Source organism: Telmatherina bonti, assembly GCF_933228915.1.
Source record: "Telmatherina bonti genome assembly, chromosome: 9".
In the NCBI taxonomy this organism is placed as follows: Eukaryota; Metazoa; Chordata; class Actinopteri; order Atheriniformes; family Telmatherinidae; genus Telmatherina; species Telmatherina bonti.
Genome location: NC_136627.1, coordinates 23795291 through 23823013, shown reverse-complemented (window position 1 = coordinate 23823013; position 27723 = coordinate 23795291). Strand labels below are relative to the sequence as shown.

At 40.3% G+C, this 27723-nt stretch overlaps 1 protein-coding gene across 1 annotated transcript in view; it reads left to right on the top strand.

The window, feature by feature from the left end:
• arhgap35a (Rho GTPase activating protein 35a) overlaps positions 1-11280 on the top strand; it is a 65258-nt gene extending 53978 nt beyond the window's left edge. Inside the window, exons 4-7 of the mRNA XM_079246799.1 lie at positions 4480-4557; positions 7581-7712; positions 9290-9395; positions 10445-11280. Coding sequence (XP_079102925.1) covers positions 4480-4557; positions 7581-7712; positions 9290-9395; positions 10445-10928 — 800 coding nt within the window. The 3' untranslated portion in view covers positions 10929-11280. The remainder of the gene's footprint in view (positions 1-4479; positions 4558-7580; positions 7713-9289; positions 9396-10444) is intronic.
• The last annotated feature ends 16443 nt before the right edge of the window (positions 11281-27723 follow it).

The window sequence follows — 27723 nt, the reverse complement described above, 5'->3', positions numbered from 1 at the left end:
CTTAATCCTCCTTTTTGGTGGGATTATTGTCGACTGTCATCTGTCCTAAATCACATGCAACCTTATGTGCACTCTTCTTTCCTTATGTTCAGGTTAGACAAATGTTTTGTGTCTGAGCTGCAGGTTTTACAAGGACATGCACCAAGGATGTTCACTTAACGTTTTGATAACCTAGATAGTAAGAAAAGCAACAGAAATTAATCAAGTATAGATAATCTTCATTATTACAACATTAGATCTGTATTTAACTGAACATCTCACTTTTCCTTTGATTAATCCTGTGTCCGTGACCTAACCATGTTTAGCTAACAGGTCACTAGTCTGTTGTGAGCAACTGTTCATACCACCTTTTTCCCTCTGCGAGCATGGTGCTTTAATAGCCTCCTCTAACCTTGCTACCCTGTTACCAACATGCCAGACCTCCCGCCAGGCTGTTCTAGTGCCCCTCTGCCCCAGGACTGCCAGCTTGCTCTGCTACCAGCTGTTGCACTAAACCAGAGGCGAGCTTTGATGCTTGTGGAAAGAGTATTCTAGGCTAGGTCAGGATTATAAATTATATATCTTCACCCATTAATGGAAGTTTCTGTCGTGACACTTAAAAACTTTATTATACATGCAAAACACATGCAAGTGGCTAAACATTCCCCTTTAATTTCCTTTCATAACATGAGTTGCGTTTGGCTTTTTTGCTTGCTGACATCCCATTCCACTGTAATCTCTGTCCTGATTAAAGACCCTGCATTTGTGGATTACTATGGCCTTACAAAACATCCACCTCCTTCCTCCATGTGGGAGCATAAGGGCAAAGCTCTAGATAACAAGGCATCAATTTAGATTCCACCTCACCCTGTTTGTGTTAACTGGAGCAAGCACAGCTGTTAGAGCTGGAGAAAGGAGGCAAACTGGGCAGATATGTGTTTACATACACAGTTGTGCTGCTCTTTTGGAGATTTTCCACTTTTTATTCTCATTCACTCGTTTTAGTATTTGTCTTGATCTTCTGTTTCCTGTTCTCTTTCTTTCCTGAGTCCTTGTTTCCCTCCTCCTTTTCCTCGATCCAAGCACTGTTCCTTATCTAACACATTTTTTATTTCTTTCCCTTCCCCATTGTCACCTCTCACAATCCACAATATATATTTTACTTAAACTATTCCTTCCATCTGTCCACTTTCCCTTCATTACTTCCTCTCCAACATGCTGAGTGTGCATGTGTCAAAATGTGTTTGGGCCACAGGTCTGCGAGGTAATGTTCTGTCCTGCAGCTCCCTCTGTCCGATCAATATCACAAGGTGGGAAACTGAAAGGATGTTTGACCTCAGATGTTTTCCATGTATGTTTAGCTTGTTTCACTGTTTTTCTTAATTTAAATATGCACCAGGAGTGGAGACATTTTGAATATATGTTTATTTTGTTTACATACAGAACTAATATGTGAAACAGACCGACGCACCAACAAAGAGAATATTTTGCACTCGAGGTGGAAATAAGATGCAATCTATTATTTATTTGTGATTATTGTTGCTGTTTATCAAACTTCACTTGTCCCATGTCTGCCTCTATGATCGCTGGTATAACGGCACTTGCAGGAAATTACCATACAGCGCTGACACTATGTCACTGTATTGTGAGCTGATAACAAGTGATGTGGTCAAGCTGACCTATGAATCTGTTACTTTGACCTACATCCTTCCCTTGTCCTTTTACGCTCAGATAAAAAAAAAAATCTAATCCAACAAGCCTGCCACAGTTACATGCCAGATAATTCTCAAATTACACATATTTTTAATGCATATTTACAGCAACCCATTATGAATTTTAAAGCTCTTGTTTTTGTCACTAATTTTTACAAGTGTAAAAAAAAAAACTATCCCACTGAATTAAATGCTTTTATTTATTTTTTATAGTTCCTTTTCTAACATCTTGCTTCTCTGTTGTCTCAGTTATTTGTGTTTCATAGCGCCCCTGCCTTTGTCCTTGAGAATAATAGGAGTGGATGTGGTATTTTGTGTTATTTTCATGCATTCTGAGCTTGCAGAAAAGCAGCCATATAAAAATCAATCCGTAGTGACTGCTGTTATCTCCTCTCAGCTCAGGCTTTCTCTCGGCGTGGTAGTCGCAGGGTGTTCTGCTCATGGGTACTGAGGTGATGAATGTGTGTTAGCGTGCGCAGGCATATCTGCCGGCCGTAGAAGCCTCCATAGCGACTAAAAGGGCAGCACCCAGCGACTGCCTGTCTCCATGGTGAAGTATGAAATCAGCCTCTGGGCTGCTGAACCCAGAGAGAGGCAGGGATTTGAGCTGATGTGGGATCAGCTGGTGTTGGGTCTAGCAGTAACATGCTGCAGAAATGCAGCTGCTAACCGCAGGAGTATTTATCGCTTTCTCTGAGTTTACAGGTTCACTTGCATGTTTTTTGCAACTTGAATGCTGTTGGAAACTGTGAAATGACCAGAGATGGGTGTTTTTAGCTTTTTATTTTATATATACCTGTGTGTAAAGCTTATAGTTTTTTTTAGTTTTTTTTTTTTTAGCTCAAATTAAAATGAAATCAAGTAAAAATTGATCAGACTGATACAGTTATCAGTTGGGGAAAGCAGATAAAAGAAATTTGCCAGAAGAGAGGTTTTATTTTAGCTAAATTCAGGAAGTTTTTCTGCTTTGTTTGACCACAGAAGAAGAGGATGCTCATCTTTCAAAACTTCCACATTAAATGATATTTTTATTGACGTTTTCAGACTGTTCTGCCCTTCCGACTGTTCTTTAAGCCCGTGCTATTTTCCTGACATGTTTTGTAGTCTCTCATCCCCCTATATATCTCTGCTTATCTTAATCTCTTTATTTTTCTCACTCTATCTCTCATCAGCTGGACTCTCATTCCTCCTGCGATGTCATACTCCTTCGCTATCTTTCTCATCCTTGGGTCTTTTTTGGCCCTGTCTTTCACCCTCCTGCTCCATCACAGCAACACTGCTCCCTCCCACTATCTATCTTCCCACCCCTGTTTTCCTGGTGTCTGGCTGGCAAAGCTTTTGTGGATAATTGATTAGTGGAAGGAGTAGATCGATACTGTATGCATTGACTGAGAGCTCGCATTTCCTCCCTGCCTCTTCCTTTCTTTTCCTCTTTTTCTGCCACTCCCTATCACCCTCCATCCCTCTGGATTACTGTGTGGCTGCCTGAGTTGCCCTCAAAGTGTGAGCAAAGAGAGAAATTTATGAGGTGAAACCCAATCTGTCTTTAAACTGGACAAAAACTCTGGAAAAACAAAGCTGTAATAAGCTGCTTGCCTTTCTTTTGTATTACTGTCCCAATAAGAGTATTTACTAAACCCGCTGCAAATTGTAATAAAAGGTAAAAAATGAGCAGGGAACAATTTTCTTAGATTGAATGCTGTTCATTAAGATAATGGCTTTAACAGTGCTCAATTGCATTTTATTTGATTTATTTTAAAATAAAAGGTAAAAAGTAGTTAAAGATGGCAGAATAGGTTCTAAAAAATTAGTACCTTTTTAACAGCTTTTTACATAAAACAGTAAAATTATTCTACAATAAAAATCCAGCAGTTCCCTCAGCAACCAATAAAATCGGGTGGCTTGTATTGCACCGGACACATAATACATGTAATAATAAAAGGTACTTTTCTCTGATGATTAATTTTTAGATAATGAACAATAATAATAATGACGTTTCTCCCTACAGAAGAAAAATCTGAAAACGCTTCTGTGGTGAAAAACTTTGCTTATTTACAAGTCAGAATCTTCAAGAACATTTTTAGGAATAAAACATGAAAAAAAACCCAACATTTTTTAAATGATCAAGTTAAAACAGATATTTCTGCTCTGTTCTTTTTTCAGTTGTTGCTTTGATGAATTGAAAGCTGTTCTTCAACCTGTCCTCTTATCACTTCATTTTTCACTCTGTTCTGAACTATCAGTCTAAGCTGAGTTGTCTACAACCTTCTCAGCTTGCCAACGTTTGTCCTCTGTGTTCAATAAAACATTGCCATTGATTTTGCACCTTCTTTTCCGAGTCATTTATAGCAGTCGCTTACATATTTATATGCAGTTTTACTTGTAGAAACCCTTTCTGCTGCCCTTTTACTAAATGTGGATGCAACTCATCAGCTAAGCGAGGAATCTGTCTTTTAACAGTGAAGAATAAAAAAATAGCATCTACAATTCCCAGAGTGACTTTATAGTGCTGCAACACTCAGACATCCTTATCCTGTCACAGTGCACCTATTAGCTCTTAGCAGGCCTGCAGGAGTTCTTTATGGGTTTAATAAATGGCGTGATAGGATGGAAAAGGCCATACATGTACACAGCACACCGTGAAGGAAATCTAGTGTTTTTGCTGTCAAACTGCATCTGTACAGTATGTTATTCTGATGTATCATGCTGTGTACAGATGTTTGTTTAGAGGTGACTTGCCAGCTTTGTTACTACTTTCTGCTAACAGAATTTCTCCTTTTTCCAACAGGGCTAAGTACGGAGGGCATCTACAGGGTTAGTGGGAACAAGGCAGAAATGGAGATCTTGCAGAGACAATTTGACCAAGGTGGGTTTCTCAGCTCTTCAGGTATTCACACATACATGCATACACATCCTTCAGTAGTACATTTCTGCACTGAGTATAAAAAAACCCATTAAAAAAATAAATACTTCGTGTTTGTTTCTATGTGTAAGAATCCTGATTCTCCTAACCTAACCTGGAACTCCTAATTCTTCTGAGAGAATTGGCCTTCACTTCCTGTTAATCTGCAGCGCTGCCCTCTCCTTTGTCTACCTGCTCCAGTGTACAAGCACGCTCGCTGTGTTCTGTGTGTGTGTGTGTGTGTGTGTCTGCTGTGGACAGCTAATTGTCTCCAGATTGGTTTGGTTAATGAAGCATGTTGCTGCTATGGAGGATAGCAGAGCAAGACAGCCTGGACTGTATATGTGTGTGTAAGGGTGTGAGCGATCATGTCTGGCTGATGTTAAGGCCCACTCCAGTAATCAAACTGGAAAACGCTTTACTGAATCATTCTGAGCATCCAGCTGATGGGACAAGCCAATTACAGGTGAAACTACAGCCAAGGTGTCTCAGAGTTGCAGTGAAGACGACAGGTTTTCAGTTCCTTGAGGATTTAGTTACGTTTACAGAAGTTACACCAGAAGCAAGGAGTAAAAATAAAACTCCTCAACCGTTTTAAAGTAAAAGATGATCAGAATTTTGTTTTTGTTTTGTTTCTAAAAATATGCTGGTTTTGCCTTCCAGGCTTTTTCCTCAGTCAAATTTACCACATCCAGGCAATCCTCAGGTTACGCGCTTCTCGACTTGCGTCATTTCAACTTTACGACGCTCATTAAATAAATGTAAATTAAAAAATGAATTGAGCAAGTTTCAAAGTTATAAGGCTCCACATAAGCTCTAACGACGCATGACACGGAGGCTGAGATGACGCCTCAGTGCACATTTTAATTGCCTGTACTGTTTTTCTATAAATATGATGTAAAACGTGTGTATTTAGATAGTTATTTAATGATCAGGGGGGCAATATGGGGTATTTAAGAATAAAAATCTGACTTGTATGGAATTTCGGGTTACGTTGCAGCGGTAGGAATGGAGTAAACTGAGGACCGCCTGTTATTGTTTACGATCCATTTCGCCTATATTATTATTATTATTATTATTATTATTATTATTATTATTATATTTTCATTTTAATCAACGATGTTTGGTCATGAATTTTATTTTGAATGGAGGAAAAAAGCTATTAACAAAAAGGAAATTAAAAAGAAGGAAACTGATGATGATGATAATAATGCTAAATCAGAAGATCAAGCAAAGAGAAGCACATTTGTTCATAATGTGGGATGTTACGTTGGGGACAATCTGCCCTTCAGTCCTACGGGTTTCTTGTTTTGCAACAAATTTAGTGCTGATTCTTTATTTACTGCTTTGCAGGCCACTGCAAATGTCCAATCACTGTTGTTCCCCCCCCCCACTCACTCCTTGCATTGGGACTTTGTGGCTCACACACATACACACACAGACCGGTGGAAATGCGTAGCGCTACGAGAGAAAGACTTTTGAAGATGCACTGGCTTCACTCACTGCAGCATAAGTTCAATTTTGCTTTTGAGCATGACGACGAGGGAGTGAAAAAAGTTAATTCAATACACTAATGCCATGATACACATGTCCAAGCATCTCCTGTGTAAGCGTCCAGATATAACACTCCCTGAACACAAGACAGTCAAGCTACCTGAGCAGACAAAAGAAACTGTGTGAACAGACCTACCAGGCCTCTATAGATAAGATTTTATACATATTTTATACCACTATATACAATTGGTTATGGAATAAACATGATATTATTTAGCGTGTATATCTTTTTGATTGTTTTAAACTTCCTGTCCAGCATCATGACAGCAGAATGAAAGTCTGGCTTCATTCTGCCTTCTGAATGAAGTTCTCATTATTTTATTACCCAGTCCCTGGATGATCCCAAATACGTTTTGATAACGAGCAGGGTTGTTTGTTTGGCCTTTTTTTTGCTTCCCTAAATGAATTAACTTGTACGTATTCTTATTGTTGGCTTTATTTGGCCATTTGTAAGGAAATTCGCATTTGGCCAGGTATTTCTCCCTAATAATACCAATTTGTGTTGCATTACAACATTGTTGGAAAGTCAGATTTGTTACCTTTACAAGGAGGTATAGCTGGTAATGATCATGCTTCTGTGGAATGAGGAACTCAGCTGATCTTGTCACTAGTTTCCAGAAAAAATGTGCCAAATTCCCCTGCAGGTTTCTTATGATGGTGTTCACTTTTGGTTTAAACAGCTTGATGGATTGGATGATTGTACTCTCCCACAGTAATAAGTAAAAACTCTGCACATATTAACCTTTTTTTTAAAAATTATTTTAGTCATCATACCTGGTCAAAGACCTCACCAGTCTGACAGCACATGAATCTCAAAGCAAGCGACCACTGACACGCTTAGCTGTGCTCCTTTTTCCTACAGGAGCATAATCTCTGCAAGTTAAAGCTTATTGTAAAGGTTACTAATTTGACTTCCCAACAATGTATAATACAGCACTAATTGGAATAATTAAAGTGGCAATAAAATTGACCAAACACAGAATTCCTTGCTTTTACAGCCATGAAGCACATCAGTCATAATGAAGCTACCTGTTGTGTACTTGACGCCTGATGCTGCTCCATGCTGTTGACATGTAATCGCTGGGGGTGCTCTGTGGAGTCTGGGAGCAGATTCTTCTGGTCCTGTGGGTTATTGTTGGGGTTTTCATGCATCAAGCTTCTTCCGGTGCATCCCACAGATGTTCAGCTGGATTGGGATCTTGGGAGTTTGGAGAACTCAACACCTTTCGGCTTGTTATTCTCACCCGGTTCCTTGGCAGTTTTTAAAATCTGGCAGGGCACATTGTTACGAGCAGCATGCTCTGAAATAATATCTATCTGCCAGGTTTTCCATTATTTATTTAATCTGTCAGTCGTTGAAACATAGACTGGTTTTACACATGCCATGTGTGGGTTTTGTTCTCATCTTCTGTCTGTGTTATTTGTTTTTCCAGATCACAGCCTGGACCTGGTTGAAAAAGACTTCACCATCAACACAGTAGCAGGAGCAATGAAAGCCTTCTTTTCTGAGCTCCCTGAGCCTCTCGTGCCCTACAGCCTGCAGACAGAGCTGGTGGAGGCCTTAAGTAAGTCCTTGGACTTTGGTTTGAGGGGACATGGAGGATGCACAGGGATATGGGGTGAACTCCTCACTAAAACCCTTGGTATATTGGATTTTGCTCCAAATTCCTTTTCCCTTTATTGTAATTTTTCTTTAACCTAACAACCACATCTCCTGCAATCCCGATCCATTCATGGGGAGAATTGGATTATCTATTTGGCATGGAGCTGGTAGGGAGAGCAGAAGGTGTGCAAGAAAGAATATTTCAGGCTTGGGGAAGAAGGATGTTGAGATGATTGCTCATGGTGATGGAAGGATGCAGGAGCACTGTGGTCTGGATGAAGTCATGAGAAAATAGCCATATAGTAGATAAAGGGAGGGGGCTCCTGCTTGCTCCACAGCCGCTCCTTTTCTCTTTGTGTCCTGTAATCTGTCAGAATGAAGATTTAAAGCGTAGCTTAGTCTTGCATAGTGCCAGAGAGATTTACCTCTGGGCCGTGAGGCTGCTGTCACTCACTGAGCTCTACATATGTGAGGGAATGTGTGTGTTTTGTTTTTTCCAGTGGCCCCAGAGAGACTCCTCATCCGTGACAGAGACTTGATAAAGCTCCTGCAGTATGTGCCACAATAGAGGCGAGAGGGGAAATGAAAGTAGAACTGGGAGGCTTTTTTTTGTAGGAAATTGTAAACAAGAATTAGTTTGGTGGATGTTAGTGGATGGAGAAGTGGGGAAGTGGGGTATTCAGCAAAAGCTGGTGGAGGGATTTTGGCGGATATTGTCACAGTAACGTTACTTTAAATAAGCTGCAGGAAGTTAAGTTTTGATCACTGCTGATGGATGTGCAGCGGGAGGAACTGGAGCTGTGTAAAGTTATCCTGCCTCAAATGTGTTTTTGATCCGCACTGACCTCATTGTGGGAATACAAACTCAGATTCTCTGCTTGTAAATCATGTTTGTGATGTGGAGGAGAACATCTGCTGTTCTCACTGCTGCTCTCAGCCTCGCTCACATACACACAGGATGGACTCTGTTAGCTGGTGACGTCAGTTTCTCTGACTCATTCCTTGCTGCCATCAGGCTTAACACACCCTGCGCTTGTGTGTGTGTGTGTGTGTGTGTGTGTGTGTGCGCGTGTGTGTGTGTGTGTGTGTGTTTGTAGCTGTGTGATTTGCTGTAATCTGTCAAAGACTGTAATGAGTGTATGCATGGTGTGTTCTCTGGAATGTGTGTGGTCTTTGTGCTGTGCTTTACGTTTTCAATTTCTTACAGTTATAGATTTTAGTCTTTTTGCCTTGTTTGTTTGTTTGTTTGTTTGTTTGTTTGTTTGTGTGTGTGTGTGTGTGTGTGTGTGTGTGTGTGTGTGTGTGTGTGTGTGTGTGTGTGTGTGTGTGGTTTGTGTACCACTTGTTGTGTTGCAGGATGAAATGCTGATGCATTTTGCGTGTCCTGTACTCTTCAAACTCTTCCTTTTTATTTTTACTCCCTCCCCTTTTCTGTCCTCTCACTGACCAGACATCTTTTCTTCAGTTTCCTCTGATCTCTTCTTTCAGCCACTTTTCCCTCCTCTAACCTCTTGTCTCTCTCTCTCTACTGCCATTCAGAGATCTGCGATAGGGATCAGCGTCTCCAGACGATGAAGGACACACTGCGTCGCTTTCCCAGGGAGAATTACGAGGTCTTCAAATATGTCATCAGCCACTTGAACAAGTGAGTGAAGGACAATCAGAAATGTGCTTCTGACAGCTGTGATGACTACACTGCTGGTCACCCAGTCAAGTGATCTGTGGGTGATGTCACCAAAACAAGCAAACTGGCAGTAATAAAGTTTTGTTTTTTTTTCCAAGGAGGCTAGGCACAAGTATGCAGTGTAATTTATAATGATTTGTTTAGGTTTGGTTAAATGACCGCTGCTCTCAATAGCTGTGGAGGGTTTCAATCTGAGTGTTTTCACACAACCCAAAATTTAATTTCAGGTAAAATAAGAACATTTCTGTATGTGCTTTCTTTTTATTCTCAAGTCTTTGACCTAACGTCGGCTAGCTTCACTATAAGCACAGTGCCCATTAATCCTATTTGCAACCAACCTGTTGCATATTTCTTCACCGCTTTCTAAGTTCATAAACAGTAGCAGACATTTATAACTTCCCTTTTCTAAAACGCCCAGTTTCTCTATTAATATAGTAATAAAACCATCAGTAATGAGTGGAAGCTGACAAGGAGGATTTATAAGGGCATGATTTAAAACAATAAATAAATAGAACTTAGTTTAAAACTGGTGGCCACGTTATGGAATGAAGTGTAATTACATTACAAATGCCAAAAGAATATTTAATTTTTTTATTTTTAAGAAAGGTAATGGGTTTTCACTTGCTGGTTTAAACTTCTAAGGACCTTTCTGATCTCTTCACCAGCATTTGTTTGTCAAAAAGCATTTTGCAACAAATCAAGTAAAAGCTGTATATACTGCTCCATGAAAGCAAGGTTGCTTTAACCCCACATATATTTGGAAAAGCCATGAAAATATGAAGATTATACCTTAAGAAATACAAACCTAGAATTTTCTTGTCACGAAGGAGTTATGTTGTTAATCAACTTCTCCATGAAATTGGTCCAAAAATACAACTTTTTGTAAGAAAAGCTTCCACATTTACTCAGGGTTAAAGAGGACACACTCCACTGACAACAGGAGTTTTAGGCGTGATATTAAGTTTTGATTAAAAAATGATGGAAATGTTTTTGTTGTCTCTGTTTTCAAGGGTGAGCCAGAACAGTAAGCTGAACTTAATGACCAGTGAGAACCTGTCCATCTGTTTCTGGCCCACACTAATGAGACCAGACTTCACCACCATGGATGCTTTGACGGCCACCCGCACCTACCAGACAATCATCGAGAGCTTCATCCACCAGTGCGCATTCTTCTTTTACAATCAGCCCCTTTCCGATGGCCTTCCTGGCTCCCCCACTTCCACACTCTCTGGGGGGGGAACCTCAGCCTACTCTTGCATGGCTGGAGGCTATTCATCATCTCCAACTCCGTCCCCAACTCCCTACGTGCTCCCAGCAACCCCTCCTGTCATTCCCCACTATGGTCCTCCTCTCCATCATCATCAACATCACCACCATCAGCACCAGTCCCCATCTCATTCTCCACCTGCTACCCCCCAGTCCTCCTCCATCCCAGCGCTGCTGCCGCCTTCCCTGCACCCCCATCACACTCCTACGGAACAACACACGCTGTGAACCATGGATCAGGAGCTGAGGGAAGAGAAAGAACAAGCTGGCAAATGGCGAAGATTGGAGAGATTCAAGACTTAAGAATAAAACATGTTGACGTGTAAAGATGAGTGAAGAGAATCAGGAGGCAGGAAGGGAAGTTGGGAGAGACTGATTGAGATGCAGTATGTACAGGGAGAAACCTACAGGTCTGGGAAAAGGACGAAGTGAACTGGCAGGATGAGCTTCCTCCCACCCTGACACTTTGTCCCTTTTGTCTCTCAGTCTCACTTGATCTAGACCTGCCCTCTTTGCCTTATAGTGAATCTACATACACTAATGAGGACTAGGATGTTGCCAGTAGTCATTAAAGGGACTCAGGGAGGGATTAATAAGTAAAGTATGTTTGGGGTTGTGAACTCTGTTACAACGAGATTGCTTCAGCCTACAGTCAACCACACATGCACTGGGCATATGCATCTAGTAGCCAGTGTGGCCTCCAGCAATTCTGACAATTCTCAATCTCTTTGCTTCAAGCTGTCCTGGAAAAGTAGATGGCCAATGTACATGTTTAACAAGCCATCCCACCTGCTGCACCTACCTGGAGGCTGTGGCTCAGACAAAGTGCAGCAAAGGGAGAGTCCTGAAGGCTTTTGTTTATCACACCACTGTACAGAGGAGTTGCGCAAGGGACACGTGTTACTACTCATCGGACAGGATGTTTTGTCCCAAGCGACTCACAAATTCCTATTTGTCAACTTGTTACACAGCCACACGTACACACACACAGACAAAATCAGTTTTGGTCGTGGCAGTATGCCAAGCACAGAAAAAAAAAAATCTTGAACGACCGGATCTGCTGGGTAGCATATTGGAGCAAAGGATTATGGGCGCTGTGACACCCTTGGCATTCTAGGAAGGCTCCTCCCAGTCCCATGAACTTTATCTTTGTACACACATGATCATCAGTTTACAATGTGCATTTTTAAATCAGTCTAAATCTTGATTTTTACATCCACATTCCCACCTTCTGACTGTGTTTTAATGATCATTTTGAGATTTCAGGCTCTCTGTCAATGAGTGTGAAAGTGTGATGCTGGCTGTCTTTCTGTCTGTGTGCGCCTGTATCCATGGCTTTTTGTTTAACAGGAATTTCTCCCGTGTTTGACAGATATTAGGAATAATTCCAGGGTTGGACCTTTACCTGTCATGTTGCATCTTTCACGCTGTGGTAGTTTTACAAGCGAGTTGGTGCTGCAGTTTTCAGAGCAGGGACCTTGTTCAAAAAGCACTTTTCTGAGCACTTTGAAGGCACATTTTAAATTGGGAGCTGCCATAAAGTAACAGCCACTTTACTGTCATTCCACTCTGCTTTCTCTCTGGGAGCACACCCCTGACATCTAGAGGAAGAAATGGGTATGACCTCCACTAGTATAGCACCGCTTTCATGCTGCGGTTTTTGCAATCTCTCATTGGTGCAATTGTCAAAATTAACCATCATTGTACATCAGTTAGAATTAAGTTAATTATGCTAATATAGACAAAAGAACAAAAAACAAAAGCAGTTTTAACTAGACTACGAATCACTTGAGATTATGAAAATCCAGTTTGTATCAAAATTGCAGCTGGCTGAATGAAATTGCCTCTCTGTCTTTTGTAGTCAGCTCCCACTTTCCGGACACCATATTTTTTTTATCAGTAAAATGTAGCGACTGAAATGCAGTGTAGAATTAGTGAGCAGAGGTAAGAGCTGGAAGCAAGGCGAAAGCTTTGACAGGTGGGAGGCGTTTTATCCATGGAAATAATTGGAAACCACTGCTGTAGGCCTCGGCAGTGGACACAGTGTTATGTTTCTGGAATGGATTTTCAAATATAGTCTTGGTTCTATCGAAATATAATGTGCAAGAGTGTAATAACTTCACCAACCAACCCCCCCATCCCCCTCCCCCTTCCGCTCCTCTTTGCGCTGTCACTGTTATGCCAACACATCCCAAGTCACTCCCTGTCCAAAAGAGACAGTTGGGTCTGGGAGGGACAGCATAGAGAACAGACAGACCATTCATTCGTCTGCATGACTGGAGGGGAGCTTCACAAAATTCTTCAGCCCATCCTGTTGTTACCGTAGAAACCAATGAGATGCGGCTGGAGGAAATTTTCCTAAGCCACGATCGGGGCGAGTTTGTGTTCACGTGCATGTGTCTCTGGGTTTGTAAGTTTAATGGGAAGTGTGTGCATGTGAACATCTGGCTGTTAACGTTAAGCAGGTGCATCCCCCCACTTGGGAATAACATCGCTGAACGTGTCTCTTGAATCGCTGCCCATATGACAAAAAAAAAAAAAAAAAAGCCACTTTCAACCAACATTGAAGCCTGTAGATTTCTGTTGACCCACACTTTCCATTTACCTTATATGTTGCAGTATATGTGTGTGTGTGTGTGTGTGTGTGTGTGTGTGTGAGACTGAGGGATTAAAAGTGTGTGTTTGGGCGAGTCTGAGCTAACCTGACCCAGGCTTTGCTTGGCGGACAGCCAGACACCAGCATGATCCAAACAAACGTAAAGCGAAGGGATGCAGCTCTCCTTGCGGTCATTACCCCACTGTGTAACCCTGTTAGCTCGTCCAGATTACACAAACTGATCCTCCGAGAGAGTGTGAGAGAGGAGAAAGACAGCAAACGGGTGAATGGGATCATTATTTGGGAGATGGAGGAACGAGGGAGGGGGGGCCCACTGGTACTTGTGTGTGAACACCGGCCAGTGGTGTTGCCTGTGTATATCAATGTGTTAATACTGAAGTGACTGTGAGGCAGCCAAAGACTGGAGAAAAGGGTGTGAGGGAGAGATGGGAAGCGAAGCAACATTATAGGAGAACTGTTGAATTTAAAATGTGACTTGGGTTTAAAGGTAAAATGTGGCTGCAATGCTTTTCTTTTCTTTTTTTTTTTTTTTTTTTTTTTTTTTTAATTTTTGCAAAAATGAAGACAGATGTTTAAGTTAAATTCAGAAACAAGCAAAACTATATTCAAATGGTTGTTTGTTGGTATGATAGGGGTCTAACACTTCGCCCTTTTGCCAGTGGTAATAGAAAAATGTTTCTTTTTATGTTTTATTTTAATAATTAAAAAAAAAAAAAAAATTACAAAGCATTTTATTAATCATTTTTGTGAGCAGTTGAGACAGCAGCCCAGTATAATGCATGATTTCTTCCAAACCAAGGAAGCGGGCTCTGACACACTCAAATATTTAAGAAATAATTAAAAAACAAGAAGAAGAATGATGGGGAAGGGGGGTGGGGATAAAACAATTAAAAATATAAATAAATAAATGAAGTACTGTAAAGTAAAATGATGAACATCACAGAAACTTGTTATTTGCTGAGTATGGTAAATTGTCTCAATGGGAATGGTGTATACAGCAAGGCCTTATGTGATCTGTATCATAGTTAATAAATCAAATCTTGTAAAACTCTTGTTTCTTGTCTCTTTATGACAACGGAAATGTAAAAACATCCACATGAGGAAAAGTCAGTCCACATCCACAGAGGTTTCAGACGTGGAGTTTCATCAGCATCTAAACAGACAAAGATGTAGGCAGGTCCGATTATGTCCTGCATCAGACACCCAGATATTAAAAGATGAATATATGCAGGTCAACGTAGGAGCAAAGTGATTCAGTTATTCACTTTACAGACAAATCAATTCAAGTCAAACAGTATTTATACAAGCAATTCATTAAAAAAAGAAGAAAAAAAAAAGCTAGCTACAGTAACCAACAGATTACACTGAATGTTGAAAAAGAAACCGGATTGGTATGAAGGCTTCCATTTGCAGCAACTAACTGGGATGGAGAGGACATGAAAGCGAGACCAACAGGCCCCACAGCTCTAAGCCAGCAACACCTGCTGAGCGAGGAGAAATACAAAATAATGATGCCAATACTGCCATAAATTTATACATGGAAAATAAAGAGCAGAGAGATGAGGAGGAAAGTTTTCTTTGTTTTGTTTTTTTTGTGCCACAATTTAGATTTTTGATATTAATATGGGTCATAGTTTGTCCACATAAGGGCATATTTCTCTTCAATTTATTCGTATAGTAGTCGCTTCAGCTTAATGGTTCACAAGTGAAGAGCTTCATTCAGTGTTCAGTATACTATATGATAAACCCTGACCTGAGCTTTAAGTAATAATTCTATTTAAAAGAGTCAAAATAAAAGGTGAAACAGCAACTTAAGATGTGTTAAGAGAAGAGGTATTCTAAGAACAGGTAAGTCCTTGGGGGAGAGCTGACGACATAGGGGGGCGCTCCATCTCTGATTGCATGTGGTAGTTCCACCATTGTGGAATAACAGTCTGGGATGAAGCTGTTCATGGGGATGGCAGTGTCAGAAAACGGTCCTCACAGGAATGCAGCTTTCTTGAAAGAAGTAAAACAGGGATCCTTAATCCTGGTCCTCGAGGGCCGGTGTCCTACAGGCTTTCCAAGTGTCCCTGCTGCAACACACCTGATTCAAATCAGTGTGTATATAGCAGACATGTGCAGAGCTTGACTGAGTCAGGTGTGTTCTAGCGGGGAAAACCCTGCGGGAAACCGGTCTTTGAGGACCAGGACGGAGGATCCCTGATGTAAACCTGTTGGTTGTTTCTGCAACAATCCATCTACTATATGCTGCGTGCCACAGATATACTGATCTCCGTGTGAAATCCCCTGTATGAAGCAAGTCCTGTAGATTAATTGTATGTACATTTGTTTTCTAAAAAGTTATATTCAACATGCAAACAAATAAATGATGCCGTTGTTCTGCTTCACGCTGCCAGGGGACACATAAGCCACTTGGGGACATGACCAGGTCACAGCGGCCCACAGGATGCTCCCAGGCCCTATAGATGCCTGAGTGGGGCTCAGTCTGTGCCATTTCAGTGTGATGTAAGGACTCTGGTCCCAGAGAGGGCAGTGTGAAGGCCTCGCTGCCATTTCATGCTGCCCTCATCTGACCTTTTCATGGAGTCAAACCAAAGAAAATCCATGTCCATGACCTTTGTGGCGCATCTCTCCATTCTGGCACTGGGAGAAAAAAAAAACAGCTGATTGGAGATGAAAAGGGCAGGCCTGTGTGCACACTGGAACATGACCCTTGAACTTTAACCTTTAAGAAGTATCATGAGAGAGAGTGCAGCATGGGCTTTGATGGGAAGTCAAATACGGGGATCGTCAGTGGTGCTTGACAAGTAAATGTGGCAACTGTTGTCCTGATTAGTGAAGGGCATTCGCATAATTTTCAGAATTAGAAAGACTTTTATTGCCATTGTCTCTGAACAATTCACAGACTAGGAACTTGTTTCGGTGATAAGGTGCTGAACAATAAAAATGAATACTAAAAAACTGAATAATAACATAAAAGTAGAAAGCTATTTCACAAGTATTTTACAAATAAGGAAAGGGCATGCAGAGAAATTAACATATATACATTAATTTTTTTTTTGTTAAAAATGTATAATAAAAGTAAAGGTGAAAGTAATTTTGTATGTAGACATGCAGATATGTACAGTATGAGCAGTAGCATCCGAACAACCGTACAAATTGACAGTGCAATAGATGAAGTGATGTGACATGACTTATTTAAGTGACTGGAGAGTTATAAAGTATTAGGTATTAAAGCTCAGGTATTATGAGTGTTCATGAGTCTGAAGGCAGAGGGGAAGAAACAATTTTTATGGCAAGAGGGGAAGTGGCTCAAATAGAAAATGTGACACTTAGTCACACAAAACTATTAGATCGCCTCAGTCTTTGTGACGCAGTTAGAGTGAACCACACAGATTTAATAGTACATTGTAGATTATTTTCCTTCTCCATCCTCACGTTTCCATGCGTTTCCTTGTGCATGCACAAAACCACCACTAGGAGGCTGACTTGTCTCACACTACCCCTCCAGCCTGGCTGTTCCCTCAAAGAGGGAAGCAAAAGCAGAGCAAGGACCTAATTGATCGGGTCAAGGCTTGGATGTCAGCGGTGAGACGACGCTTTAATCCTGCGCTCACGGTGAGATGAATGCCAGAGATGAGCATCTGAAGACTTTTTTCCCCCACTGATGTTGAGCCCCACTTCCCCTCTCACAGTTTGAAGTTAGAAGAGGAAATAGGTTTGACTAAACTCCAGAGATAATGTGGAGGGGGGGGGGGGGGGGGGGTTCTCAGGAAAGTAAGCCGCAGAATAAAGACAAAGGAGTTAATTTGAAGTCATTGTTGCTCTTGTATTAAAGGATTGATGCCTCTGTAGTGCAGGCATAGCATTAAAGTTCTGAGAGACAGCTAAGAAGAGGAAGAAGGGGGACATATATGAAGAGGAAAACAGACTGGTCTTATGATGAGTCGAGGCACGTATCTCCGCTCAAGCGTGTCTTTCTGGGCTTGGAGCGCGCAGCTGCGGCGGCGGGTATTGAATTCAGATGCGACCTGTCTCTCCGCTCCGGCCGCTACAGGTGGAAATGCTCTTATCAATACAAACTGTCCGAGCCTGACTCCAGGCCGATCCGTCTCATTGATGATTTTAGGTGTTCTTGCCCTCAATCTCCTCCCCAAGGATCCCAATTGATTAATGTCTGGGTCACAGTGGTATTTCCATATTGATACCTCGATTGATGACGGCGTTTCAGCAACCAAATCATGTTGACCAGCTGGAAAGTGATATGTTTCAAAGTGTTTGGCGGATGTATTTCAGCATTAATGGGGTTAGATGAGGGTGTTGGAAAGATCAGGGCATCTAGCTGAGACGTGCTAATAAAATGTATCCATTTAAATCAGCTGTTCTCATAATTCTAACCAATTCTTACACCTTTTCCCATGAAGAACAACAAAGTATGTTTGAGCAGGTGATAAATAACGGAGAGACTTTGTTTTGTGGTCTTTTTTCATTTTAAAAATCTTTAGAATTAACAATATATTAAGAAATAAATCTGACTTAATTTGATATATTATACTACGTAGCAGGAACTGTTTCTGATTACATTCCAGTGGTGGGAATAGAAAATCCTCAGAATATGATCATTACAAAAACGTTATAAAAACAATGTAAATGACTACGAGTCATCACCAACGGCTTTAAAAGTTTGTGTATCAAGATGCTTGAAAATCATGAAACTACAAAAGATGTTGTCCGGATGTGGCATTAAGGAAACCCAGTGTTCCAGACTTGGTTTGAGGTTCAGGTTTTATGTCTGTCATCAGGGCGTTCAGCCAAAGTACACATCTGACAGTGAAAGAGAATAGCTGAAAAGATCGGGGTGTTTTAAACTGGCTGGCGGTGAGCTGAAAGCGCTGAAAACCTTGGCAAAGAGCTGAAATCTTTAGATGCAAACAGGAATGAAGACTTAACAGAGTTTGGAAGAAAAGTGAGGAGTGATTGACACCGCCAGCAGAAAATAACAAGAAGCTCCTTGGTGACTACAAGAAATGTTTAGCAGCTGTCCTTGCCAATTTTGTGATTAAGCTTCAACTATTGGTTCCGTTATGCTAACAACAACTTCCTTACATTCGTCACAATAATGCCTTTAAAAAATCCACTTTGCTTAAAAATGTACTCAAACATCTGGCAACATTACAGTACCTATAATTGAAAGCCTTGCTTCATTCGCTACAAAACAATACAAAATTCAGAATCAGCAATAATATAAATGAGTTTGAGGAAAGATGAGGCAGCTAATTGATCCTCAAATAAATCAACTCGGTTTTTTTTTTTTTTTCAATCACCTTTAATTGAAAACTAAAGTTATAGGATGTAGAGGGAAATGAAGTACCCAAATACACAATGGATATAGTATTATAGAAGACATGTTTAATGTAGGGAAAATACTTTCAAAACAGTCATATCATCAAATTTTTTGTCTGATATGATCTTAAGCTCTCCCTGCTTGGAAAGAACCCTTATGTGTGCTGCGATCAGGTAAAAACCTCATCAACATTAAACTAAATGTCAACGCTGCAATAATATGAGCTGATGCAGGGTCATTTGGAGCAAAAGCTGAAGATTCAAATCACGTCTTTTCTACAAATCTCTGTCATCAGAATGAGTCTCCAATGGAAGAGAGGGTGATAACACCAATGCTGAATTTCAGTACAGTTGAAGCTCAATTTAAACACAAGGTTTTAGCTATTTTTATAGTCTCATCTATAAACTATTGTCTGATCAAGGGCAGTTGTGTTGCTGAAATGTCTCTACATGTGATATGTTTTTTGTGATCAATCCTTTATGTTTAATGCAAGTGCAACACTCACCCTGGACCAAATTTCCACACCAGAGAAATGAAGCTATTTTCACTGTGTTTTAGTTTATGGAGAATTAGAAAGCTCACTTGATTGGAATGTCTGCAGTGTTTTATTCTTATTTTTCAGAGATGATTTTGACAATAAGTCTGTATCCATTCTTTTTTGACATTTCCACACTATCCTTCTAAAAGAAGGTGCTTCTTTTTCTTTTGGGTGAAGGCCACACACTGCATACTTTGTGTCCATTGTTAAATTTACATCTGAGCATACGCAAATTACATGTGGAGTTCCCCAAGGTTACATCCTGGGGCCTCTTCTGTTTAACATGCTCACACTGGTACAGATCATACATAATAACAACATTAGTTACCACAGCTGACACACAGATTTATATTACGATGTCACCAGGAGACCAAGACCGTGTACAGGATCTTGGTAAATCCACTGAGGAGATTAATGAGTGGCTGTGCCGAAACTTTCTTCAGTGAAACAAAAACAAAATGGTGGGGATTGTTTTGAGCCAAAAAGAAACAAGTGAAGGCCACCACAGAGCTTTATTGTATCCACAAAACAACCAACCAGACCAGAAATCTGGGTTCGCCCCAGACCTAAATTTTGAAAAACACATCAAGAGGTGTCACAGGAAGACCTGCAAAAACTAGACCATGCGTTCATCTGTAGCTGGCTTGATTACTGTAACCGTGTCTTTATAAGTCTTCCTAAAAATGTATTTTACACCATCTGCTTATTTAGAGCTCTGCTGCTGAAGTCCTCACTAAATCCCTCACTACACCTGGTTTGGTTTAGGACCAAATTACATCAGAGACCTCTTGACCCATCTACCAGACCTCTCAGGTCATCTGGATCAGGTCTTTTATTAGTTCCAAGAGTCTGAACGAGACTTGGAGATGCTGCATTCAGCTTCTGTGATTCACATGTCTGGAAAAAACTCCTCAGATCAGCTGAAACACTCAGTTTATTTAAATACAACTTAAAGACACAAGAAAGAAAGGAAAGTTAAATAACATTACATTAAAAACTATTAAAATAATGATCAACTCCAGCTTAAAATAAACAAATCCAGATTTGAACTTGAAAAAAACTTAAAATAACTTCAAATAAAAACTGCTGTAATGAAGCTGAAAACAGGAGATTTCTAATGTTTTAACATCTGTAAAACACTTTGAATCAACCTGTTGTTAAGTTGTACTATACAAATAAACTTGCCTTGCATTGTCAGTTGTGAACCCAGTTTTTGCAAACACCCTAAATGAAAGGACCGGGGGGGAGGGACAACATGCTTTTGTGAACTTGCGCTGCTTGTTGTGGGGATTACTTTAGTGGCAGAAGGCATTGTGTGGAGACAACATATAGTGAGGAAAAAATTAACTGGCAGAGGTATAGGAAAGGTGTTCAAAATAGGCACTCGACCTTCAGGTCCTTGTGACCTGAAGTATCAAGAACCTGGATGTATAACTGCTGATTACATCTCCTGAAGTGGAAAAAAATGCAAATAATAAATGTATGAGCAACGTGCTTGTTTTTTTGCTTGATTAATTATGCCGTTTAATTCCAGATCCACCACGCCGCTCCACCGTATAATTTCCCAGTGGTCTTGGCTGTTTCTTCTCTCATATGCGCTCTGTCTTTTTTTTTTTTTTCCTCATTGCAAAATGAATCATGGATCCAACCGTCTGTACCCGGGGGAAAGCGGCGAGCTGGCGAATCGGCTGACCAATCATGAGCATCAGAGGCAGACACACAGACGGAGGCAGCCTTTTGTTGTGCATTGCTCTCATCAAGTTAGAAGACAACTAGCAATTTGGCCAGAAGAAAATAAAAAGATTGTCTATAAGGCCAGAAAAAAACAAACTAAAAACAACTTCATCTGTGTTTGTCTAGTCTTTTTTGTTTATTTTTTCGTTGTTATTGTTATGTTGAATCTTGTCCTTCCTCCTCTGTGATCTCCAGCTTATCCAATCAGGCTGTTTATCTGAGTGGGTGGCAGGGTTTCAGTGCCATTCATAATGTGGACTGGGACCCTGACTGCTCCTCTATTCCCAGCCTGGCCAACCCTCTCTCAGCCTCTTGACAGTTCCAGGTTAGCCCTCTTTCCCAGCTTCCCTGGCCCTCCTCTTCTCTTCCCTCCAGCTTTCCTTTCCAACTCTCCCAGGGGCCCCACTGAGAATACTGCTCAGATCCAGGCCTCTGAGCCCCAAAGCCGGTCCTAATCCTCTTCATCGATCGTCCTGAGAATTTCCTCCCCAGCACAGCAGGCCCAGCTCCCTGGTGTTCACACTCCTCAACCCTGAACAGTTAGCACTTCTCTGTAAGAGACATATAGAAAATGGGACTGTGGCACAATACCTGTCTCCTTAGCAGATGGATCTTGCTGATGTGATGTGTGTTGTTAGGTGGTTATGGCAGCCTGCATGTTTCAACTTAGAGCTCTCGTTGCTGCCTCTCCAAATTCAGTTAGACTCTGCTGTGATTGGTTCAATAAAGTCTAAATACTTATACAAGAGCTTTCTGTTCTGTCTTTTACTAACTCAAAAAGAAGTCAGAATAAATCAGTATCAGTCTCGTTGGTACTATTTTTCCACCACAGTAATTATCAATAAAGGATGGACTACAGGGGTTACAGTTGGAAAGAGTGTAAAGTGCATTAACAGATTTTGTTAAAATAGGAGAAAAACAGGAATCTGCAAGGAAGCGTGGAAGTCTGAACATTTAGGACATGTGATTGAAAGCTTTAGGATAAATGGTTTAATAGCAAAGAATCATGGGAAATTGGTTACGAGTAGAACACCGGCTCTATTTTCCGTGTGGTGATTGTTCTCATCAAAGTAAAAGTACTTTTGATATCCTTTCCTCTTTTTTTTGTGTGCTGCCAAGAAAATAAGTTCAGCTGAAATGACCTTCAGTCCATCTGGAACAGCATTTTTCTTTAAGAAATGGCACTTTTGTATGATTTTTTTCTCCTATTTGACTGGCAGTGGTCATAATAGTAGAAATGTTCACAGCAAACTGGCCCTGCCTCACAATAAGTTGTGAAACAATAACTGTAATTTGTAGTTGAAAAGGATAGATTGTACATTTTTTTTGTGAAACCCACAATCTCTGACCTACTTTTTATGTTGTTTTCAGATGGGACGGGATTTATCACCCATTAAGATAAAAAAAAAAAAAAAAAGAGGAAATTTTTAACATGAGGTGGAGTGGATAAAATTATTTTTTTTAAAAAGTCACATTGTGTTTTATGTTATCATTTTTTATTTAGTCATCCATGCATGGTTGTTCTTATTAAAATGTTTGCAAAAGGGACTCAATTACACACTGAAAGGTGCATCCAGCCCCTGAACGCACGGAGTCAAGTTAGCATGGCTGCAAGAAATATTCTGTTTGATTTTAAGCTAAACAAGTTAAAAAAAATAGTTTAAGTGAAAATTACCACAAGCTTCATGGATGACTGTAATTGCCACATCTTTTATAACCTATCCTTTACTGTATGTAGCAACTGTTTCCATGTAAAAAGGATAAATTAAAGAGGCAGTGGTCTCCTGAAAAAGAAAATTGAAATGAAATTGCAGCCATTTTGTGATTTTTAGTCAAAGCAAACATCTTCAGTTTAGTTCTAAATCCAAAATCTTTTCTGTCTATCAAATATTAAGGCACTGCCAGATGAAAAATAGCATCCAGGCTTTTGAACACTAGGGCTTTCTTTTAACTATACTTGAAAAGTAATTGTCAATAACAGCTGCAATAATAGATAAAACAATCTGTCCAATTTTCACACAATGGAGTGTAGTATGATTAAAAAAACAAACAAAGACACAAATAAATAAATCACAGTTCAACTGAAAGAGAAACAAAACACAAAGTGGGATGGGAGGCATTAGACCTGATCTGTAAGGGTGGAGGGGTTACATCACATCAAACACTTTAGAAACTATTGCGCTACTGTGCACAACTCCAGAGAAGTTTGAAATATGCATTAACTGCTGGAAACTGAAACATAGTGAAAAAAATCTACGACATGGCGCTTTTGGCATCAGGATGGGTTGGATTTCCATCTATAATGCTGATGAAGATGGAGCAATGGAATGCGATGCTATACTGCTCTGCTGGAAGATGAGAAAGCATCATTACTACAGTGCTCCTGGGAAAGCTCCCAACCAACAGCCCATCCTACACAACATACTTGTTCATTATTTATTTACAGAGCAAGGTTTCCCCGGACTCTGCTGTGTGTCTTTTACTGCAAGTGTAGCAGTTTTCAAGAGGCATTTTTCTATGTTTTTTGTCTACTTGTGAACAAGACCAGCAAGGCTATGTAGCTAGTGAAACAGCTGATGATTAAGCCTCATAGTTTATTAACATGATTTCTGTTGGTTGCCATGCTAACTTCATTCCAGTCACGCATGAGAAAATAAATCTGGAACATTTGGAAAAGTCGGAATACAGCTGAATGGCCATGTCTGTGATGGCACTGACAGTGCAACTGGTAAAGCATCGAAACTCTTTAGACGGGGCTTGTTGCCACAGTTATAAATCTGCCCCATGAAATGCACTTAGCAATTGTTATGCAATCATCTGGGGCTAGATATATTTGATAGAATTAGGATTGTCACAATATTGCTGCATCTTTAATCTGCAAGATAACTCTTCCACTTACCTTTACCCTCTCTGATCATATTCTCAAAGCTTCCTTTGCATTTCATTTATCAGTTTTTTTTAGCCTGGCTTGACCACATACCCTTATCCTTTACACACACATCCATTTTTGCAGCATTTCCCTCTATTTCCTCACTCCCTGCCCTCCATACTTCAGTGCACTGCTCGTTCCTCTTATACCTTTCCTCTTCTGCCTGTTTCCTTACACCCCTCCCACCTTTCTTCCCATTTTTACCCTTGCTCTCCTCTTGTCTGCTCCCTCCCTCTTCTCTTTCTCTCCACTCTCCCTCTTTCTCTTTATTAATTTATTGGGTTGTTATTCTCCTTGCCTGGCTTCGCTAATGAAGGCAGGATGCAGATGAGGGCGAAGGTCATCTCCGTAGCGATCGACCCCACCGCCCTACAGCATGGCACTCTGACTGGCACAGGTCAGTGGCAGCTGCCAATCAAAACACATGCCTGCACGTGCACATTCATGTGCACACATGCACTCTCACAGTCATAAGATAAAAACTGAAAACAAAAGTTGCAGAGAAATGATAATTTTATAATTAGTCCTGTAATTGAGATGCTTTGAGTTCATTTTAAAGCTGCTGAGTAAAGAGATGCTAAAAGTTTTGCTTTGTGAGCTGAAATGCAGCAGTATTTTCATCTTGGTCATGTGTGTGCGTTCCTTGGTCAGTTGCAGCATGAATACAGATGCAGAATTTTACAAAGACATAATAGATTAGGAAGAAGTGTGATGTTGTACAATAATGCCAAATTAATTGATCAATCTGCAGGAGTTACAATCTTCTGTTCTTTAAGGATTGGTGACTTCTCTAAATATGGTTCTCTCCTTCTTTTTAGATGAGCTTTAATAGTGGTCCCGAATTTATAAACTCCACAAAAATTACCGTTTGAACAGATATTATATAAATGTAGAAGGTCAGAGTTTTGCTGGAAAAACATTAAGGTTGTATTAAACATTTCTGTAGCAGACAGGAGCAGTTAAGAATAACTATTTTCTGCATGTTTGTTGAACAGCTCATATCCTGCTCAACCATTAGTGTTGATATTTATCACTGAAGCTGCATAAGTAAAACTGACTGAGCCATCTCAACCCTTGGTGTTGAGATTTGCAACCCTTGTCCTATTGAAAGAAAACTGCATTTCTGAACTTTTTTAAAAAACAAACAAACAAACAAAAAAACCCCACTATAATTCATTTTACCTCCATTTCTTAGTCTTTGCAACATGTGATTTTTTCAGTGGTTGAGAGGAAACTGGAAACTTCTAAACCTTCTTTTTTTTGGTTTTCATTTGACTTTAAGAAACGATTTATGCTTTGGCTCTGTCGCTTGAAGAAAGGAAAAGTGTGAGGCGGGGAAGTTTGGACAGTGCAGATAACATCCTGTTAATAACGCGATTAATGGGATTACTTAACAAGCAGATCATAAGCCTAATTAAGACCTACCCCTAGTTGTGTGTGCCTATCCGTTGCTGTGACTGCATACATTTAAGACTCAAGATGTGTTAAGCAATTTGTGCATTTCACCAGGTTTAGATTAGTATTTGATAGAACATGACCGTGTAGTCATTACACCCAAAAGAACCATTTAAAAGGCACAGTTGCAGTAGTTTAAAAGAGAGGAAGGAAAGAGGGATTCTATGACATGGAGAAAGCAAGATTAGACTTTTGGACAACAGCACTGAATTAAAGATTAAGTATGATTTAAGTCTGAAAAGGTGTCAAAGTAGAAGTGATTGATCATTTATCCACAAAACCAGCTTTTGTTGGTTGTTATTCTGGTTTATTCAAACTGAAATATTTTCACAAACTACTGGATGCATTATTCTCATTTTCTTTGCAGAAAATTGTCGACACCCTTAAATAAATCCTAAAGATGCCAAAGTTATCCAGAATAATCCTCCATCGCAAAGGTGAAAAATCTCAACAGCTTCCTGAAGGGATCTTATTTTCTTCAGCTAACACTTATGTATCCCTCAGGATAAAATGCAATCACTTTAATCTTCTGAATTTCATCTAGTTGAAATTTCAGTTTGTTCTATAATTTTGTTTTAATTATGCAAAACTAATGACATTCCCTTCTGCCTCTGCTGTACTTTGATGCTAAACAGGAAACATTGGTTCTCTCCTTTAATGCCTGTAGAGCTGTTTGTCAGTCATGATTCCAAATGTTTTTGAATGTCTACAGCTTTATACGTTTTCCTGTCATCCTCTTTACATATTCCCTCTGATGTTCATGTCTTTGTAATGAAGCTTCTTTTGATGGTATGAGAAGTCCAGATCTAAGGTGTGTCCATGCTTTCTGTCACAGATAGTGTTTGATACCCAGGGTTCTCCTGAGGCCTCGGGTGTAAAAGGCTGGCAGTTTGTTGAGGTTGGTAGAACACAGCTCAGACAGACCCTCAGTTTGGTGGTGGTGCTGTACTGCAGTGACATCCTGCTCATCTTTGCTTTGTTGAGCTCACTATGGCAGTGACTCTCTGTGCTTTCGTGTTGTCTGACCACACATTCCAGAGACATTCTGTGAAGCCGTTTTAGTTTGTAAATCCTTTCCTTCCTCTGTGACTGATGCAGGATGTTTGACATTGAGGGTCACAACCTCAGTTTTGGTCCAGTTGATTCTTGCGCCAAGCTCCTGTATTGTGAAGCCGATCTGCTTTCTCCTACATGTAACATGAAGTGGATGTGTGACAACAAGCCAAGGTCATGAGAAAAATCTAATCTGCCAGTGTTGCGAAGATGGACCATCTGATGCTCCTTGATTTGTTACAGCTCAACCCATTTGATGACAAGGTTAAAAAGTACAGCGGACATCACACAGCCTTGTCTCAACCTTGTGCTCTCTGCAACGCAAATGTCGCTGTTCCCTAGGCAGCACCAGAGGTTGGCAAAAAAAAAAAAGCTCTTGATGATCAAAGTAATTGCTGTCTGTATTCTGTACACTCAGAATGCACCGAAGGCTATCCCCGTGGATACTGTCAAATATCTTTGATGAACACCTGCCTATGCGTCTTTGTGCTCTGCTCGGTTAAGTTGCAGAGTGAAGATGTGGTCTGCACATCATCTTTTGTAGAAACCAAGCTGCACCTTTCTCACCTGTGCTCAACTGCATCTGAAATCAGCTGACTGATGGTTTTAGCCAGTTTCTTATGCTGTGGTAGTAGGAGTAAATGCTCCTGTACCTGTCATTTTTAACTTCTTCAGACATTTACAGGATTCAGGTGATGAGAGTTTCCAACTACAGCAACCCTCCTCATTCTGCTGCATCCCCTCCTGCTACACATTGAAGGGCTGCTCATGCGCTTTAATGTGCAGCATGTGGATTTACTGTGGGAAGCTATAATTGGAGCCATATTTGTACTTCTTGTTTTTTAATGTTTACTTTATCTACATTATTTTCTGTTATCACAAATCATACTCTTTCTTATCTTTATTGTAACTACATTTTCTATGAAGCTTTTTTCTTTGCAAACACTGATCTCTGAAACTTTTTTTGTGTATGTTTGGATGGTGTGCCGCTGGAACTGTTTCTCCCTCTGTCTGGTACTTTTGAGCATGTTATGACGAGTTCCCATGACAACAAAAAAGTTGTATGAATTTGACAGCAGCTAACTGAGCCTTTTAAAGTCCAAGTAAGGACAGGAAGTAGACCCCAAATCCAAAAAAAGTTGAAGAGGAGAAGTAGGATGTTGGGCCAGAGAGAAAAAAAAAAAAACATGAGGAAATTAACTTTTTTTCTCTGGATCATCGTAGTGGAAGTGGAGATGGCTGGCAAATAAAACAGACAAGCTGGTAGCCCTAAATGCTGTAGAAATTTCATGTACAAAGTTTCATGTACAGTGTACAACTTTCTGTATTTTATGACTTATAAACCAATCT